This window comes from Cannabis sativa, chromosome X (assembly GCF_029168945.1).
Source record: "Cannabis sativa cultivar Pink pepper isolate KNU-18-1 chromosome X, ASM2916894v1, whole genome shotgun sequence".
In the NCBI taxonomy this organism is placed as follows: domain Eukaryota; kingdom Viridiplantae; phylum Streptophyta; class Magnoliopsida; order Rosales; family Cannabaceae; genus Cannabis; species Cannabis sativa.
The window spans coordinates 12,032,493-12,051,664 of NC_083610.1; the positions used below are offsets into that span (position 1 = coordinate 12,032,493).

Below are 19,172 nucleotides of genomic sequence, written 5' to 3' on the forward strand. Positions count from 1 at the left end.
TTTTGTTTAGTAAATCTTAAAAAAAATAATTTAGATCGTAAAAAAATTATTTTAGAGGTAATGAAATAGAATGGAATGGAAAGAAAACAATTTTCATTCCATTCCTTTGTTTGGTTGCATTTTAAAGTATTAGAATGACATTCCAATGGAATGTTCTTTTCACCATTTTGGTGGAATGACTATTCCATTTAAAAAAAAAAAAGAAGAAGGAAAGACCATTCCAATATAACAAGAAAAAAAAATTCAATGATTTTTTTATGCATTTTAAATCTTATTCCATTCCATTCCTATTTCTATTTCCATTCCTATTCTTATATTTTCATTCCTCTCAACCAAACGCCACCTTAAATATAAACGATTTTTTATTAGATGCTTATGAATTGTTGGAAAAAACTCCTTGTGAGATGTTAGGAATAATGTGGATGATCTGGAATTTAAATAACAAGCTTTTTGGCAAGAATGCTTACACTGTGCAGGAGATTTACAGTAGGGTAACAAGATATTCCAAGAACATAAGGAGGCTCCGACAATTGACAGGCAGAGGAAGAGCAAAAAGAAAGAAACTAGCAAGAGCTGCAGATGGAAACCACCACCTCAAGGCAAATTGAAGCTAAATGTTGGCGCTGCCATAGACTCAAAAAGAGAGAAGGTAGTTGTTTGGGCAATAGTTAGGAATTCGAAAGGAGAAGTTAAGAGTAGGAAATGCAAACTTTCCAGGAGATTACTCCCCAACAATGGCAGAGCTTGTGGCACTAAAACGAGCAATAAGCTGGAGTATAGCTCAAGGTGTACCAGTGTCATATATAGAGACAAATTCAAAAGAGATAGTAGATAAAATCAATAATAATCTTAAAGACTTATCCCCTATGGATGATGTTATAGTTTTTATAAAGAACTCTTTATCTATAACCCCCAGTGTTTCTTCAACTCTTGTAAGAAGGGAAGGCAATACCATTGCAAAGAAGGCACTTGTCTTGTAAAGGTAATATTTCAAGTGTTTTAATGATGTAACTTGTACTGAACAGTTCTATTTTTTTAATGAAGTTACTTATTCAGTTATTCTCAAAACAAAAACAAAAAAAAATCAGCATAGAGTAGTTCAACCCTTATTCTTTTTTTTTTTTTTTTTCAATATGTAGACTTGATATAAAGCAAGCAAACTACACTGCATAATCATCACATCAAGTCCATCCTTATTACAACAACAGCATATACATTCCACTATCATGGACCTCGTGATTTTGTTTAAATTGTTCAATCAGAATACAAGCTTTCCAGGAAATATATATACTGATTATCCGTGAGAATTTCATGTTCATCAAGAGTACAACTTCTTCCACCGTAGAGATAAACACAAGCATTTCACTACAGATTAAGCTTACCTGCTAAGTACCATGAGTGCATGGCAAGGCTGCCAAAGGACATGATATTAGCAAGAGAAGACAAGCCGTGAATCATCCCAAATTTCTTGTTCATAGCTGCAAGCTTTGGATTCACCTTGGCAACTTCCACATTCTTTGACCACCCAACTTCACCCCCAATGTTCTCTTCTCTTTCCACTTTGTGTCTTTGCTTCATCATCTAAACAATAAAAAGGGTCGAAATGCTACATTAGTATTCGAAATTTAGCATCAGCACACTTATCTGATTCTGTTTACTGCTCCCAAATGAAAGAAATTGAATTGTAAGGAAAATTGTTTGGAGACAACTGACAAAAACTAAAACATTTTGGCATTGTAAGTGCCAGGTTTTAAATTCAATATGTAGGCAAAATTATGAAGGGAATTCAGATGCATCTTTAGAGGCATTCCAAAGTCAGATACTTGAGTGAAATGTTCAACTTGAAGAACACCAGGAAAGATTCAAGTTTTGACTAAGTGGGACATTGCCTTTTGTTAAAAATTTGTGTATACGTTATGTAAAACTTGATCTGTTTGTTACTGGATCGCTTACTTGGACTAAATGTCCCAAGAAGTAGCTATCGAAAGGTAGTGAACCTGTAAAAATCTTTTGAGTTCTTTCTCTTGAGCTTCTATCATTGAATATTGAACAGAATAATAATAACAATCTGGTAACAACTCTAATTTAGGTGGCTAAAACAAATTTAGCATGTTCCAAAGTCAAACAGTAATTATTTCTAAGTTCCCATTGTCATGCTTGGCATAAAAATAAAATCATTGAAAATAAAGCTTCTATCATTGAATATTGAACTGGAATAATAATGACAATCTGGTAACAACTCTAGTTTAGGTGGCTAAAACAAATTTTAGCATGTTTCAAAGTCAAATAGTAATTATTTCTAAGATCCCATTGTCATGCTTGGCATAAAATCATTAAAATAAAGCTTTTGTGTTACTTCAAATAGTAGTTAAATCGAAAATTCTCTTTGTCAAGCTTACAATGAAGCTTCTAATTAAGTTTTTTCAAAATAAGCTCGGTATAACTACACTAATTCTCATGCCCCTTGAGAATTGAAGAGCCTCAGTTATCTCCATTTACATAATAACAATGTAATTACTCAGTTAAAAACATAAATGTGTAACCTGTTAATTCCCACTAATTATATTAAGATCCAATTAGCATGTTATTTTCCAAACACAGCCATAGCTTTTTCTTCCTAGTTTGAATAATTTCCAGATATGAATATGTGAGTAGAACACATCAATAAATGACGAAGAGAAGTACTTGGTTATAGTCTCAGAAATACTAGCTAATATGAAAATCTAAGAATTTTCACATAAGAATTTTCATATTTTCTGAGAAACAATGGAAACGTAAATCAATAATTTAGATTAATAAGTGCTAAGCCTTGAACATCATAGTAGTAGGTTGTAACGTCATCAAAACACGAGGTTTTATGTATTTATGAAAAAGAGAAGAGTTTTAAGAAAAACTGACCTCAATGGTCATGGGTGTAAAGACAAATAAATTGGTCAGATTGAAGGCGAATGCAGATAGCAAAAACCCGAGTTGGTATTTCTCAGTAGTAGCTGATGTCTTCCATGGATGCAGATACCCAAACGAAGCTACTGATACTGCGCAACAAACACCCACCATTGAGAAGTAAGCAGGGAACATTTTGCTCTGCAAATTACCAAATTGATGCCTCGGAAGGTTCCTAACAAATTGTATCACAAAGCAAGAATTTCCATGTTAAGAAAAGTAACAATAGTGAGACATTATTATATTTCATTATGTAGTTGAATATAATAATAACAGAAAGAAGAAGCCCTAAGCAAATTTTCCTAGTTTATTTGAATTGAGTTCCAGGAAAAAATATCAAAGAACCAATAGTTCTAGGTTTGGTCCTCGAATATTAATGATTATCAATGAAAACCCTACTAAGAATGAATAAAATAAAACCGAGAAACCCTCTTTCCCTATCAATGACCAATCTCAAAATTTTCAAGAAGTTAACAAGTATAAAACCGAGAAACGCTCTTTCCCGTCAACCAAACAGATCATATATACCTCCAATTCCACATCTTCTTCTAGAACTGAAGACCAAGATTAACAATTCCAACGATAAAAAAACTAACACATTTAAAACAGAACAACACCTACTTGAACATGATGATACCGCCGATGAAGGTGACCCATAGAGCTGCACCCCAAGCGGTGGAGAAGCAGAGAAGATGAGCCAATTTAATATAGGTGAAAATTTTTGGTGAATGGTGACTGTCGGACTTAGATCCAAAGCTCTCCGGTGAAAATATAACTCCAACCGCTAAGAAGGTGACCGCAGTAAGGAATCGAGATAACCAACCCATCTCACACTGGAGTGTCGTCTCGTCGGTTTTGCAGAGCAAGATTATTTGTTAGGAAAGAAAATTGGGGAGAAAAAAAATGAAAGGAGTACGGAGAATGGAAAGAGTAGAAGTAGTAGAACCAAATTGTTAAGAAAAGTTAGACACTGTTTTCAATTAGTATTAGAGTAATTTATATTTAAATTTAACTTTCGAAGTAAGTTTAATTTTTAGAGGTATGAGTTATGAATTTTTAATTTTTTTAAAAAAATATAATTTATATGTACCACACATGGATAATGAGTTGACATTCATATCTTTATATATTAAAAGTGTCTATCTAACGGCATTTCTTGGTTTAACAGAATATACCTTAAAAATAAAAGAATATTCTGTTAAATTTAACGATGTTAATAGGTTTGATCTTCCGTTAACAAATAAACCCAATAATTAAAACCCAAAAAATTAAACAATCTTTTTTTTTAAAATTAAAAAAAATCATCCTACCCACACATATCTCTCTAACAAACCGTATGTCCCTAAATTATCAAATCATTCTCTCTGCAACTTGAAGACATTCTAGAAAATGGTCAACAAACCATGGCGAATTTTTTCGAGGCCACTGCTGGATACTGTGTTAAACAATCACGCTAACCATCCCCGAGTTCATCAGTCTCTTATCTTCCATGGTCCCAAAGGCGTTGGCAAAACCACTCTCATTCTCGAACGTAATTGAATCGCCATTCGATCGTTTCTGTGTCAATTTGTTTTCACCATTTTTCTCACTCATTATTGTTTTCTTTATTCATGTCTTCTTGAAGACTGGAACAAAGGCCCTCACCTCACTGGCTACGTAGACTTCGCCGAATGCATCAAAGATCATCACCCACGACACGGGGAGTCGTTTCCATGGACTTCTTGGTCCAATTGCCCGAAACCCAACTTGTCGGAATGCAGAACCAAGCTCGAAGAGTGCCTAGAATCCATGGCCTACCAGGGTGTTAAGCTTGGCACTATAAGCTCCCAAAAAATTTTTTCGACCCTTAACAAATGGCATGGCCTTAGTACAGCACTTAGACGAATCATTGGAAGCAATAATTCTCCAAAGGCTGCCATTTCGGAGAAGGTTTTCAAATCGGTTTTGTGGGATCGGGCGCTTTTCGCCCAATCTGCTCGATATAATGCCAAAGAGATTGATGGGGTTTTGAGTTTGGACGAGAAAGTGAACAGTTTGTCCATAGAAGAGGCTTCCTACTATAGAGAGGCAGTTGTGGCTCTGAGATTGGCAAAGGAGGTTATTAAGGTTCAGCAAGATTGGAGAGCCAATGCCATTGCCCATTTGAATCAGACAGGTGGGTTTTCAAGGTCTTTAGCTAACTCGTGTACTGACTGGCTTTGCCTCTTGTTGGAATTGTTGTCAATGGTTGCTGAAATTGATCATTTTCAGGTAATATAAGTAACCCCGTTTGGCTAGATTTGATTTATATCATAATTCTCAATGCTTGTTTGAACAATTTGGATGAAGAGGAAGGAGAATAAGCAATGCTAATTTGAATGAATTTCTATTGTTCAGATTAGTGCTTGCCTATTTTCCTTGAATTTTGATCGTCTGATGTTTTGTATCATGTTGGGCAGCCAAAACTGGTTATAAACAACATTGAGGTTTTACGAAATAATCTTTACAAATATGAAAATTTTAAATAGATCTATCTACTATTATTATTGTCGTTGCTTAGTTACTAAATTCTTAAACAAAAACCACTAAAATTTATATAAAACCAATATTTACGTGGCTTGCCACGTAAATCTCATCTAGTATATACAAAGTTCTAAAAATATAACTTAGGTATTATTACCGCTAAAAATAATCTAAAAATAATCTAGCTATTTATTTGTAACTGAAAGTTAAACTTAGATATTTATACTGCAAACTACTTTCAGTATTAACTAAGCAATATAGTCGTGGTGAGTTTAATTTTTTTTAGTATTTTAATAAAAATAATTATTTATTAATATAATAAATAATAACATAAAAAATTAATTATAATATATATTAAGGGACACGATTTTGTCTCATGATGTACTTTCACGGAATGTATTTTGTGGTACATTAAATGAGTCTCAGTGTACATTAAATGGGTGTCAGGATACGTTTCTACTTTTTAACCCTAATTACCCCTAGATTAATCTCAGCCATCAGATCAAATAACTCTCTCATCTGACATCTGTCGTACATCACGGACTACAATCCGTGAAAGTGCAATAACGGAACAAAATCATATCCCTATACATTAATATTAAAATTATATTATCTAATTACATGTTATTATTAAAAGAAAATTATCTATTAAAAATAAAAGGGAAAAAAACAGGAAAATTCCAAAAAGGGTAAAATATTACAATATTACTATGGGTCGGCCCAATCAACATTTATACAGCCCGCATTGAAAAAATTACAAAAATACCACCTAGTCTATACCTTAAGCCGCACGTCACGAACGGAGACGATGAAGAAACATCCATCGATCCAATCTGCTACGCAACCAGAATGAAACCAGAACGAGTGTAGAACAACTATAAATTCTGGCAAAATTTGATTGGAAAAGAAGAACTCCAATGATCTAAATAGAAAATTACGAAAAAAAAACCAGAAAAACCGTGAAGAAACTGAAATTAAACATTTGATTTCGCTTTTAATCGTTCAAAATTACTCAATCCAGCCTAGAAAATCCAAATTCAAGCAATGTAAATCTGTATTAAACAGATCTGGAGCTCCCCCTCGAATCCAAAAAAAGGTATGATATGAAAATTTATTCAAAAATGAATATACGTCATATACAGTTGCATTCTGGTTGATTCACTGGTTTACAACAGGCAAGTCAGATTCTTAAAAACAAAAAACAAGATCTGATTCTAATTAAGGAACCACATGTTACGAATAAGGCTGTTTTTAATTTTTTGCGTTGCCTTACAGTAGCAATATCATTTTAAAATGGTTTACAAATTATGAAAGAGTGTCACTTGACGTGTACCAAATACTAGCAGATATACAAGGTACGATTTATGTAAATGGTGGCAAATTAGTTTTATAATAGTTGGAAATTGATCTGATTCAAATAAACATGATGAAAAGGCACAATGACAACAATTATGTTAATTTGAGTAAAGAGTTGTGGTTTTTAAGTTGATTTACAGTTGCATAATCATTTTATAATAGTTTAATTCCATTTTTTGCAGGAATTTATTTTGGAAAAGAGAAAAGGAGAAAACACTTTGAGAAATGGTTAGTTTCTGAAATATTTTTTAACGTTTCTTAATAGTTTTATTTTAGTTTCCTAATAGTTTATTAACAGCAAAAAAATAAAATAAAAATGGCAAAAGCAGGAATCAGGACAGGAAATACAAGACTTGAACAAAGGGAAAGAAATAGAAGTAAGTTTGTACTCTATTTCATAACAGAGTCAAACCAGTTTTAAAATCGTTGCCTTGCACTAATAACCATTTCAAAATCACAGGAAAAGAAAGACATTCCATTCCTAGTCTTCTGCAATGGACAATTTGATGATCGAATGAATTATGAAAATTATGAAGCTAGTGGACATTACATTTCAGCCAATTGTAACTATGAAGAATTACAAACGAAGCTGAAAGATGTCCTGGAATGCAACCAAGAAAATACTGTTTTGCAACTGAAATATCAAGTCAAGGAAGGATACCAACCATTAAGGATAAAGGATGATCAAAGCCTGCATTTCTACGTACAACTCAAACTAACCCCGACTTCACAACATACCCATTGCGTGTGAATGTCATCAACAACCCAACAACAACCATCAATCCATCATTCTTGGGAAATGTTAATTCATTAATTACACATACAAGCCCCTTTGAACCGATCGAATACAATGCAGCAACAACAGAAGACTCAACAAATCAAAAACATACAATTGAAGCTACAGAACCGGAAGATGGGGGAGAAAATTTTGACTTTATGGACTATGCAAAACTTGTGGCAGAGGAGATGGTTGAGCAACTGGAAAACAACAAAACCAGGGAATTAGAAATAACAGATTATGACGAACTACTAATCACAGATCCGCAACATCCTGAAATAGAAGAAGCACAAATATACAAAGACAAAGAAACACTCCAGAGTGTGCTTGGTTTCTATGCAATTAGGAACAACTTCCAATTCAGAGTGAAAAAATCATGTGCAAGAACATACAAGATTTGTTGCTTGGATCCAAAATGCAAATGGGCACTAACGACATCCAGAAACAGGCCAACAAAGTCATTCATCATTCGAAAGTATGACAGGAAGGTGATACACACTTGTGATCTAAACATAAGATTTGCCGACAAAAGACAAGCTACAACGAAATTGATTGGAAACTACATCAAGCCACGGTTTACCAACATAAAAATAACTCAAACGCCACAAGACATCAGAGGAGAAATGAAACACAAGTATGGGGTGAGAATGAACTACATGAAAGCATGGAGAAGCAAAGAGCACGCGCAAGAAGAATTACGAGGAAAAGCCAACAAATCATACAAGCTACTGCCAAGTTTTTTGCACATGTTGCAAAAAACTAATCCCGGAACAATAGTGCACATGCAAACAGAGGAAGACAATAGCTTCAAGTACTTGTTTGTCGCACTGGATGCTTCAATAAAAGGATGGAAGAAATGCAAACTTATAATAGTTGTTGACAGAACTTTCCTTAAATCAACATATGGAGGTACATTGCTCTCTGCTTGTACACAAGATGGAAATGGGCACATTTTTCCACTAGCTTTTTCTGTTGTGGATTCAGAAAACAACAACTCATGGCAATGGTTTTTCACAAAAGTAAGAGAAACATGTGGGATTATAGAGGAACAGTGCTTGATCTCAGATAGACATGAGAGCATAATTAAGGCACCTGCTCAAGTATTTCCAGAAATCACGCATTGCTATTGTGTATACCACCTGTTAAGCAACCTAAAAGCAACCTTCAAGAAGAATGCAAGCAAGCTGGATAAACCATTCTTCGGCTAAAAGCATACACAGAGAGGAAATTTGAATACCATATGAGGGAGTTGGACAGCTTGGACATCCGTGTCAGACCATATTTACAACAAGTTGGTGTTGGGTTTTATGCCCTAAATAAAACTCATTTCATATAATCAGATTTACTTATTAATAAAGATCAGAAATAACATTTTATGTTGCATGGTTCACATGATTTATTTCATGATTATATGTATATAATGTATGAATTCTTTTTAAGTCCAGAACATATGAGTTGGTTAAAGATTATAGTATTGTCAGCACAGTGGAATATAATCTTAATCATATGTTCAAAAGTTTATTCCCTGATTTGTCAGAACACTGGATTTAGACTGACATGGTATAATCAGCGATAGGTATTCTTACACCTTGGAAAAGTGTTATGTCCTTTCCAGGACATTAGCAAAGTTTACCAATATCGGATGTATGGAGTATACATCGGAAGGGACCGATATTGAACTTTGATTAGATATGTTAAAATTTACCGTAATATCTATTCAATTCAATATCACCTGTTGATCCTAGATCAAATGATCTCAATCCTGATATGGTTAGGCTCAATCTCAGGAGTGTTATTCGTGTTCTTTGATTTGTTAGTTAAGCCTACTTTTGTGTCAGGGTGATACAAACATTTTGGGAACACGGTAGTGCAATTGAGTGGGAGCGCTAACATAAATATGGAATCTATAGCTTCTATTTGGCAAATAGAAGTAAAGGATGATTTCCTTCGAGCTTAACCAAACGAAGATAAATGGTGGAGATCTCATTTCACTTAGCTGAAATATCATTTATACAGGGTTAAGTGTTTTAAGGATAAAATACATTGTAGGGTGTTACGGTAATTTGATCCATTTACAGTGTAAATCATATATATAGAGGATCATTGATCACATTAGGGTTATAACAATGGATAACTAATGACGTGTCCATATCGTGGAACATATAGAGCGTTTCTATAAGACTGAGAGTGCAATTCCAAGTTCTAAGTGTGGATTCAATGAGGAATTAATAAGTTAGGGAATTTACTTGGTAAATTCGGTTCGACTTATTGGAAGCTCAGTTATATAGATCCATGGTTGTAATACCCAGAATTAAGAAATGGATTAGCAAAACCCTAACTAGATAATTATGTATAATTGAGGAAGTTATATTATTATATAATTTAATATACGTGATTTTATATGAATTTTAATATATTAAAGACCCCGTTGGTGAGCCAGGGGCATTTTGGTAATTATGACCCGAGAAGGGTAAATTGTTGAGATTAAATTAATTACGTGCTTAATAGAACTATATTATTATATAGTATGCCTGTGTTGTCTTTTCAGGTGTGTTCTGACAGGTTAGCGCGGTATAGTCACACCCGAGAATTTCGGGCCGAACCGGGTTCGGGCCCGAAATGTAAATTGGATTGATTATTTGGCATTTTATGGTTGAGTGAATAATCTGAAATTTATTTAGATGTAATTGGTGATGGAAATGACTTTATTGCCCTTGTTTTGTGCATAAGCTTTTATTTGGCCCAAGAGGGCATTTTTGTCATTTTGCCTATTTGAGTATTTCTAACAAAATGAATTGTGAGTAAATGAAATTCATTTTTTTCTGGTTTTACTCAGCCCTAACCGACCCTCCCTCATCCTCTCTATATTTCATCTTTTCAACCATTTTAATTCTTGAAAAATTAACCTTGAATCTTACTTGAAGTTGGTGGAAATCTTGGAGGGATTTTGTTAAAGCTTTGTAGGCTTGGAATTTGGGTAACACTTTGATCTCCTCTTTAATAAATTCTGAGTTAGGTGAAACTTGATATATGTTTTATGCTATTGTGTTTGTTCTTGAATGCATGTGGGTGTAATTATGTTCATATAAGCTAAGCTATGCTTGATTGTGTTAGTAAAATGGAGTATGTTGTTTTGTGGTGAGTTCTAGTGAGAATTTTAGGTTTTGATTGGTGTTTATAATCTGTTTTAAGCTTTGAAGTTTATTGTTGTTGCTAAGCTTGAGTTTGGACATGGTATTCAAGCTTTTGGGTATGAAATTTTGTTGATTTTGCTCAAGCTTTGGAGCTTTGGTTGGGTGTTGTTGATTAATGTTAGAATTGATGTTTGTTGTGATGATTTTTAACTATAAGAAGTTAATTTTGGGTATGGTATGATTGAGGTTCGAAGTTATGGAAAATTAGCATGTTTAAGACCTTAAAAATGGAGTTTTGGGGTGTTCTAAACCCAGTTGTCGCGACGGGATTTTCGGCCGTCGCGACTGGATTTGGCAGTGAGAAATTCTGTTTTTCTCAATTTTGTTTTTGCCATAACTTTTGACTCGGGACTCCGTTTGGGACGTTCTTTATACCGTTGGAAAGATCTTTTTGAGCTCTATGTGATTATCTATATTTGAAATGCCATGAATTTATTTTATGAATGTGAAATCAGGGGTTAACCCTATTTGTGAAAATCCCGGATTGTGTGTGACTAGGATTACCGGCACCTGGTCAGGAGCACCCGGGGATTTGGAATCTCTACTATTGCGGGACAACAGGTAAGACAGTGATTAGCACGTAGAGTATGCGCAGTGGCGCTTATGTTGAGAATGATATGCATGAATGTTTAAGTAATTGGGATTAGGGTTATTACCCTAATAGGAACGGTCTAATAGCCTATGGTTATTACCCTAGTGATATATGTGTATAAATGCCATGCCATGTTAATTGAAATGAGATTTAAGGATTATGTGCTCAAGGCATAATCAGGTTGGACTCGGTACTCATAACCGAGATGAACCGCTTCTAAGGCCTTAATGTATTTAGACGTGTGAGAGTAACACGTGGGTCTACGTCATGTAGATTTAATTAGATGTGTGAGCGTAACACATAGGTCTACGCCACGTAGACATAAATGGGCATGATGAAATAATGATCAGGTCTGTGCTATACAGACATATGTGAATGAGCATAATATATTTGTTATGATTTATACTGTCTTGCTGGCCTTGGCTCACGGGTGCTCTACTGTGCAGGAAAGGGTAAGGCATTAGCTGATCAGCCATGAGTTTCAGGAGCAGGGCGAAGAATGTACATGTTCATGCCACTTCAGACCAAGCGGGTTATGGGTCTAACAGTGTTGACTTTTGTATTCGGTTTTGCCGCTTAGGTCGGCTAGTAAGAAAGAACTTGTAATAAGTTTGTAAATATTTTTGGGATCCCAACTATTTTAAAAAGTTTAAATATATTACAAGTTTATTTTCAGTCTGTTTAATATAAAAGTTTAAATTCTGCGCTATTTTAATTAGTAATCCCGGTTAGGGGATTAGGGTTTTATAAGTATTATGGGTAGCGTGCCTAATTATTTAGGGCGTTACAATGGTCCCCATACTAGTTGAGACCATACTGCTTGTAAGACTCAGTTAATTGATTTTAATTAATCAATTAAAATTCTAAAAGTTAGACTATGTCTACTTTATGAATTTTCACTAAGCAAGGGCAAAATTGTAAAGAAAAAGAGATTTTAGGTTTATTTATTGATTAAGAGACTTTATATGTCTAAATTAATAAATATATTAAATGGCAATATTATTTGATAATTATTTCCAAGTTATTAAATAATTAGAATTGGCATTTAAAAGGTTAAATTGGAAAAATTAGCATTTTTGAGAAAATGGGAATGGAAAATAACAAAATGGGAAAGTTGCAAAGTGAGGCCCAATACCCTTTGTATGGCCGGCCCTATGCATGAGAAATACCATTTGTAGTTTCCATTATTTTAATGCCATACAATTCTAACCTAAACCTAGAGGGTTTTCTATAAATAGAAAGTGTTGGCTTGAGGAAACTAAGACACACATCTTTGATCACTTTGTTTCTCTCAGAAAAAGCCTCACACGCCTCTCTCTCTCTTTTCTTCTCTCTAAATTTCGAAACTTTGAGTGAATGAGTAGTGCCCACACACATCAAGTGGTATCTCAATCATAGTATGGAAGACTATGGAATTTCTGCATCAAAGAAGGAGAAAAGAAGATCCGTGTTCGGATCTTGGTGATGCTCGCTACGAGAAAGGAATCAAGGGCTAGAGATCTGAACGGAAGGAGTCATATTATTCCGCTGCACCCACTGTAAGGTTTTCTAACTTTATATGTGTTTATTTTCATTATTTTAGAATTCATATTAGGTTGTTAATCCAACATACTTGTTAGTAAATCTAGATCCTGGTAAAATAATTTCCAACAGTTGGATACCATAAATGGTCAAGATACCACTGCAAAAATAACAGGTATTCAACTATGACTTCAAACATTGTTGAATCTCTAAATGCAACAAACTTAACAGCTAGAGAGCTACCAATCACAACACTGATGGAGTCATTGAGAGCTTTGATACAACAATGGACATACACAAACAGGAAAAAGGCACAGAAAACAACAACATTTTTAACACCTACAGCAGAGAAAAAATTAGTCAACAACTTTGTGGACTCATTGACTGAAAATGTAAAATCTCTTAAAACTTTAAGTTGCATTACTGTTTCTTAATAGTTTATTTTCCGTTTCCGGAACATAATAACAATTTTATAAATTGACTTAATTCACAGGTAAAGCCAATAAACGAGACCATGTTCGAAGTGGTAGAACTAACCAGATCATGGGTCATCAATCTCAAGGAAAAAACATGCAGTTGCAACCGATTCCAACTTAACGAATTACCGTGTGCTCATGCGCTTGCTGTTATAAAAGAGATGAACTTGAATGTTTACAACTATTGTTCAGGTTATTACACAACAAGAACATGGCTTGAAACATACAGCGACTCAACATATCCGGTACACAATCACACAACATGGGATGTACCACAAAACATAAAAGATATCATTGCTTTGCCACCAAACCAGAAAATAAGATCTGGAAGACCAAGGAAACGAAGGTTTTTATCTGATTGGGATACAAAAAAACATAACAGGTGCAGCAAATGTGGTCAACACGGGCACAACCGAAAGACATGCAACAATCAAGCAATAAAATAGATACAGATGAATTATTTGAATTATTTAATTGTGTGTGAGAATTCACACAGGTTGATATGTTATATTCTATACACATGGGATTTTATTTTTGAAATTTTTTAAACAGTTTGGTAATAGTTGCAAAATCGTTTTTTGACAGTTGTGACACTTCTTAAATATTTAGTACAAAAATAACTTCTTTATTAAAGTTTTAAAAAAAGTCAGATAGGAATTGATCAAACATAATTAATAAAGGAAAATGGAGAAAGGGAAAAACGGGAAATAAATACATTGATAGTCAATTAAAAAATACAAGTACGCTGAACAGTGTACATTGTTTGTATATAGTTGTAAAATAGTTTCTATATAGTTGTGCGACTGTATATAAAAACTTGAACAATTAGAAATACATACAACTTCTGCTGATACAAACATATAGAATAAACATATTATAAGGATTGATGTCAAATATCCTAAAAGTTTAAAACCAAATCCAGAGTATAAAACCAAATATAATACCTAGAAACATAAAATCACTAACTATTGTCTGATAATAGATTCAACCAATAACACCAAATTGTCACTAAATTAAAAGACCCTACTTTTTCAATTTAGAAGCCTTAGAAGACTTGCTTTGCTTCTCATCCTCGCTATCAATGCTTTCATCAATTTGTCTTTGGCCATATGAGAAGAAAAGGACACCAAGTCAAGTACGATAAACTTCGATGTCAAAATCTGCAGGAACATCTTTTCCATGGATGAAGAACTCGGCAAATGCAGCCACAAATGCTCCACAATCACTAAAAAAACAGAAAAAGGAAAAACACAGTCTAACAACTAAAAAACAACATAAAATAAACTTAAAAGAAACAACTCACTTTTTCTGCTGAGACGGGAGACCACTAATCTCCACAATTCTTAGAGGAGCTGTAGGGTCATAACCTAAATCAGGAGCATGTGACCTATTCTTCCAGAGTCCAAGGAGATCAAAAAACAAAGGGAGCAACACAGAATAAGCCTTCATTGCATTCCTAGCTGCATCATTCATTTTGGCAGTCCTCAAAGAATTATACAGAAACAGAATCCCATCATTCAAGTCAAGACGACCAAACACCCAATGACTTTCCCTCCTTAGATTTATGATGAATAACACATGATCAACTTCATACCAAGGCTTAGAACACGGAATTCGCAAACCTCGGATGTAGTGCGCTATTGGGTGGGTAGCATGAATGTGCGATATCTTAGTCTTCATTGCCTTGGCTTTGTTGAACTTGTGGTACAACGCTTGGATGGAATCATCAAAGAGATAATCAGTTGTTGCAAAATTCAATGTAACAACGGAACAATATTTACCTTTTCTCCTAAGGTAATAGAATATGGTGTTCATATGCTAAAACAAAAACATAACAGAAACACAAATCAAAAGGTTGAACAACTGTTTAAAAACTTTAATACAGTATCTAAAGTAAAAAAATATTTAAAAAGCAACTGAAAACCAACTATCATAAACTATAATGGAAAATAGAAACTTTACCGAGTCATTTATAAACATGTTGCAAGTAGCCAAATGATAAAACCATGTTTTATCCTCCACATAATCAACACCTAACCTAAAAACCGGGGAAAATTTCTTCGCACCATCAACATAACAATTGTAATGCCTAAAAGAACAAACAAACAACAAAAAAACAATATTAAAACCAAAATAAAATTGAAAAATAAAACAGAATACAAATACAGAAATAATAAAAATAGTCACCTAGGATGTTTAAGCAAGCCTTGACCAATCCACGCGTCAAACTTTGCCTCAATCTCAGGAGATACGGGATCAGCAAATGAATCATTAAGAGCATAAAGGCCCTTCACATAAGTAACCATTTTAAAATCCCTATCATCCCCAGTTGATTGAGAACCTGAGGACATTACCTCCATTGGAGTGCTCCCCACATCAGCCGACCCAAAATCAACAAAAGGAGATTTCAAGGCCGGAGCACGCTTCCTCTTATCCAACAGAGGTGTATTAGAGACAGTGTCCTCAGTTTCTTCATCAGTATGAAGGGCAGCTGACTTTTGACCAACAACATCTGGATTGGGTTGGGGGACCTAAAAAAAACAAATACTGAAATTAAACAGTTGCAAAACAAACAGAAAACTATTAAGCAACCAAAATAAAACATAATTTTCTTGCAAACAAATTAAGATACACTTACATGGATTTTACGAACAGCCTCCAAGCCAGCCAACACAACTTGATCATCATCAATTTCAAGCTGGCTTAACCCATCAAAAAAATTGTCTCCCTTTAATCCAGACTCATTGCCCTTTGGCTTCTCAACATCCTTAGCCCTCTCATCACTGCCTCTAACAGCCTCAGATGGATTCACATCAGAAGGAGGAACATCATTAACAACCTTATCAGCATCATCAGCATCACCACAATCTTTAACCAACTCATCACCATCATCGGAGTCGGAATCAATATTTTCAGGATCAGGCAGTTCCTTCTCATCATCCTCCTCCTCCTCATCATCATCATCAGAACTTGAGTTACTAACTCATCAGATGACTTTCCCTGATTCAAACAACATAAATGCAACTTAAATAAAACAGTAAAGAAACTAAAAATAAAGCATGAAAAATAGAGACAATAAACTATGATTAAATACCTCATCAGAAGGACGACGATGAATGGCATTAACCTTCTGCTGAATATCCTTAATTACAGTCATTACAAACTTGAAATTAAGATCAACAAAACACCTCAAGGATATGAAGTCTTCAGCCAATGATGCTTGATTCGAAATGACCATGTCCAACTTAGATTTCATCAAATCAATATCCTCTGAATCAAATTTCTTTGAAGATGAACCACTCTCAAATGTTTGCTTCGATATACCACGGTCATCAATAGACTCATCAAGAAATAAACCTTCAAGTTGAAGCTTCTGCCTCTCTTCATTAGTAGGACATATGTTTTTGATTTTTAACTGAACAGCATAATCAAACAGAATATAAAAATGAAAAAAAAAACAATTAAATAATCAAATTATTAACAACAACATAAAGCTGAAAAAAATAGTAAAGAAACTGTATTTTACCTTGTTCGACGGCAAATCAAAAATCTTGCCCTTCAAGTCTCGAAGAGTTGGATTTTTGGTCACAATGGTGTTGCTCCAATTCAGAATCCTTGGAATCATAGATGAAACTCTTTTACAGAAAGTGTTGACCATAGCAGGACAACATTCATAAAACCAAACAGTAAAAACCCACGGACATCCTAAAGTCCTATAGCAACCATCATACTGGCCTCCCTTCTCTGCCTTCTTATTTTTCATTATAATCCCATGCTGAATTCCACCTTTGAATGAATCAATAGTCAATTCAAAGGATTCCCTACCCCAACAATACTCGTCCCACCGACCGCTATCCACAACATCTAGATCAAACCTAGATACTTCTTTATCAGGAGTATTACTAAGAAGAAAACACTGAATAAAATACAACACATCCAGTTTCAATCCAAGGGACTCATCCAAACCCCACCTACTACCCAAAAAAGCATCCTCAATAGCTTTGTGGTCAATGGTTTTTACACCACGAAAACAAGTTTCCACCAACTGATTTGATTCCTGTGAAAACAACAACTTGTTGCAATCACCGAAACAATCAATCCCAGTAATCAAATAAAATTCCTCAGCACTAAGCCGTATGCAACGACCAGCAACCTTAGCCCAAAACTCTTTAGGATTGGGCTGGAAAACTTCCCTCAATAATAGACTATGAACAACTTGGGGATGGAAAACAAACTCAGGCATATCTAGAAAATGACCAAATTGAGTCTCACGAAACGTGACAGTAAATTGACAGATAAAGTTTTCTTAATATCATCAATGACAGAAAAAAGACTAGTGCAAACACATTTAGATCTGTAATAATCAGAAAGACTAAATTTGTAGTTCCAGACCTGCAACATAACCAAAATGGCAACAGTAAAAATAAATTGTGAATAATCAAGTATAGCAACTATAATAAAACTATAACAAAACTAAAAACAAACTCCCAAACAGAAACAACCATAAAAATATAAACTGCAAACATCTGAAATCGTATTGATACCTAAAAACTAACAGTAAACAACTATACCTAATAAAAATCCCAAAACACATCAAACATAAACATATTAAACTATAAACAAACTAAGAGGATACTACAACCAACTGATTACACACACAAAAACGAAAACATAAGTTTCAAAAATATCTAACAATAAATTACAAACACATACAGAACCTAAAACACAAACGAACACTGTAACGAAAGTAAATACAATTTGATTAAAAAGCCAAACCCAGAAAAGAACAAAATAAATTGATCAAACAAAATTAAAGACCTAAAAAATTAAACAACATCAAACGAAATTTTAAAAGCGAAACCCTAAAATCTCACAAAGTAGAATAAACAAAAACGCAGAAACTAGAAATACAATAAAATGTTCAAAAAATGGGGAAACGAAAATGAAACTGAAAACCAACCTCGGTTCGAACCTCGGCAGCAACACTAGCTTTTTTCCCAGAAACTTCACCAACCATTTTCTCTTCCACACTGAGCTTTGATTTCTTCTTAGGATGTGGCCTCCCATGCTTGGTTAAAGGAGGAGCCAAATCAGAATCATACTCTTCAATAATTGGACGTTTACACTTTGCTTTGTTAGCTAGAGATTTCAATCCCATTTTAGAATTTTTTTTCTGAACAGGGGAAGGAGATGAGGATGAACGGGTGATAGCCATTTTAAAAAGAAATTGGAAACAAAAATAAACTGAGAGGAAAAAAACCGTGAGGAATCGTGACTTTAGTGGGAGTTGAAAAATTTTGGAAGAACAAAAAATGAGAAGGAAAAAACCGTGATGAATCGTGGATAGTTATGCTTCAATAATGGAGGTTATTGATCTTTAAAAAAAAAGAAAAACTGAAAATAAATCAAAAATCAAATGAAAAACAAAAGGAAAAAAGAGAGGAAAGTGATTGGAAGTTGATTGATGGTTGATAGGGAAGCCACACGTGTCTGTGCATGGAATTGATGTGTAAGTGGTATAATTGTAATAAAAGAAAGAGGAAAGGTAAAAATGATGATGTAAGCGTGTAGGAATTTTTTTGTAATAAATTGTGTAAATTGGATTTTTGGTGTAAAAATTTCAAAATAAAATAATATTTTTTTAAAATTTATTCCCAATATTAATAATTATTATTATTAAGAGAATATAAAAGTTTATTAGTGTGTTCTATTATTTATTTATTAGGAAGTTTAAAGATTATATTATTAATCCGTATATATGTAGATTTATTAAACCAAATCATCCAAAACTAAGGATGCAAATACGGAGG

At 34.0% G+C, this 19,172-nt stretch overlaps 1 protein-coding gene across 1 annotated transcript; it reads right to left on the minus strand.

The window, feature by feature from the left end:
• Positions 1-1,095: 1,095 nt before the first annotated feature.
• Positions 1,096-3,960, minus strand: LOC115704413 (uncharacterized). The gene is made up of 3 exons (XM_030631640.2): positions 3,565-3,960; positions 2,899-3,118; positions 1,096-1,581 (listed from the first exon to the last, which is right to left on the minus strand). Exons 1-3 carry the CDS (start codon positions 3,768-3,770, stop codon positions 1,366-1,368), a joined length of 642 nt encoding a protein of 213 aa, XP_030487500.2. The 5' UTR covers positions 3,771-3,960; the 3' UTR covers positions 1,096-1,365.
• Between the last annotated feature and the right edge of the window lie 15,212 nt (positions 3,961-19,172).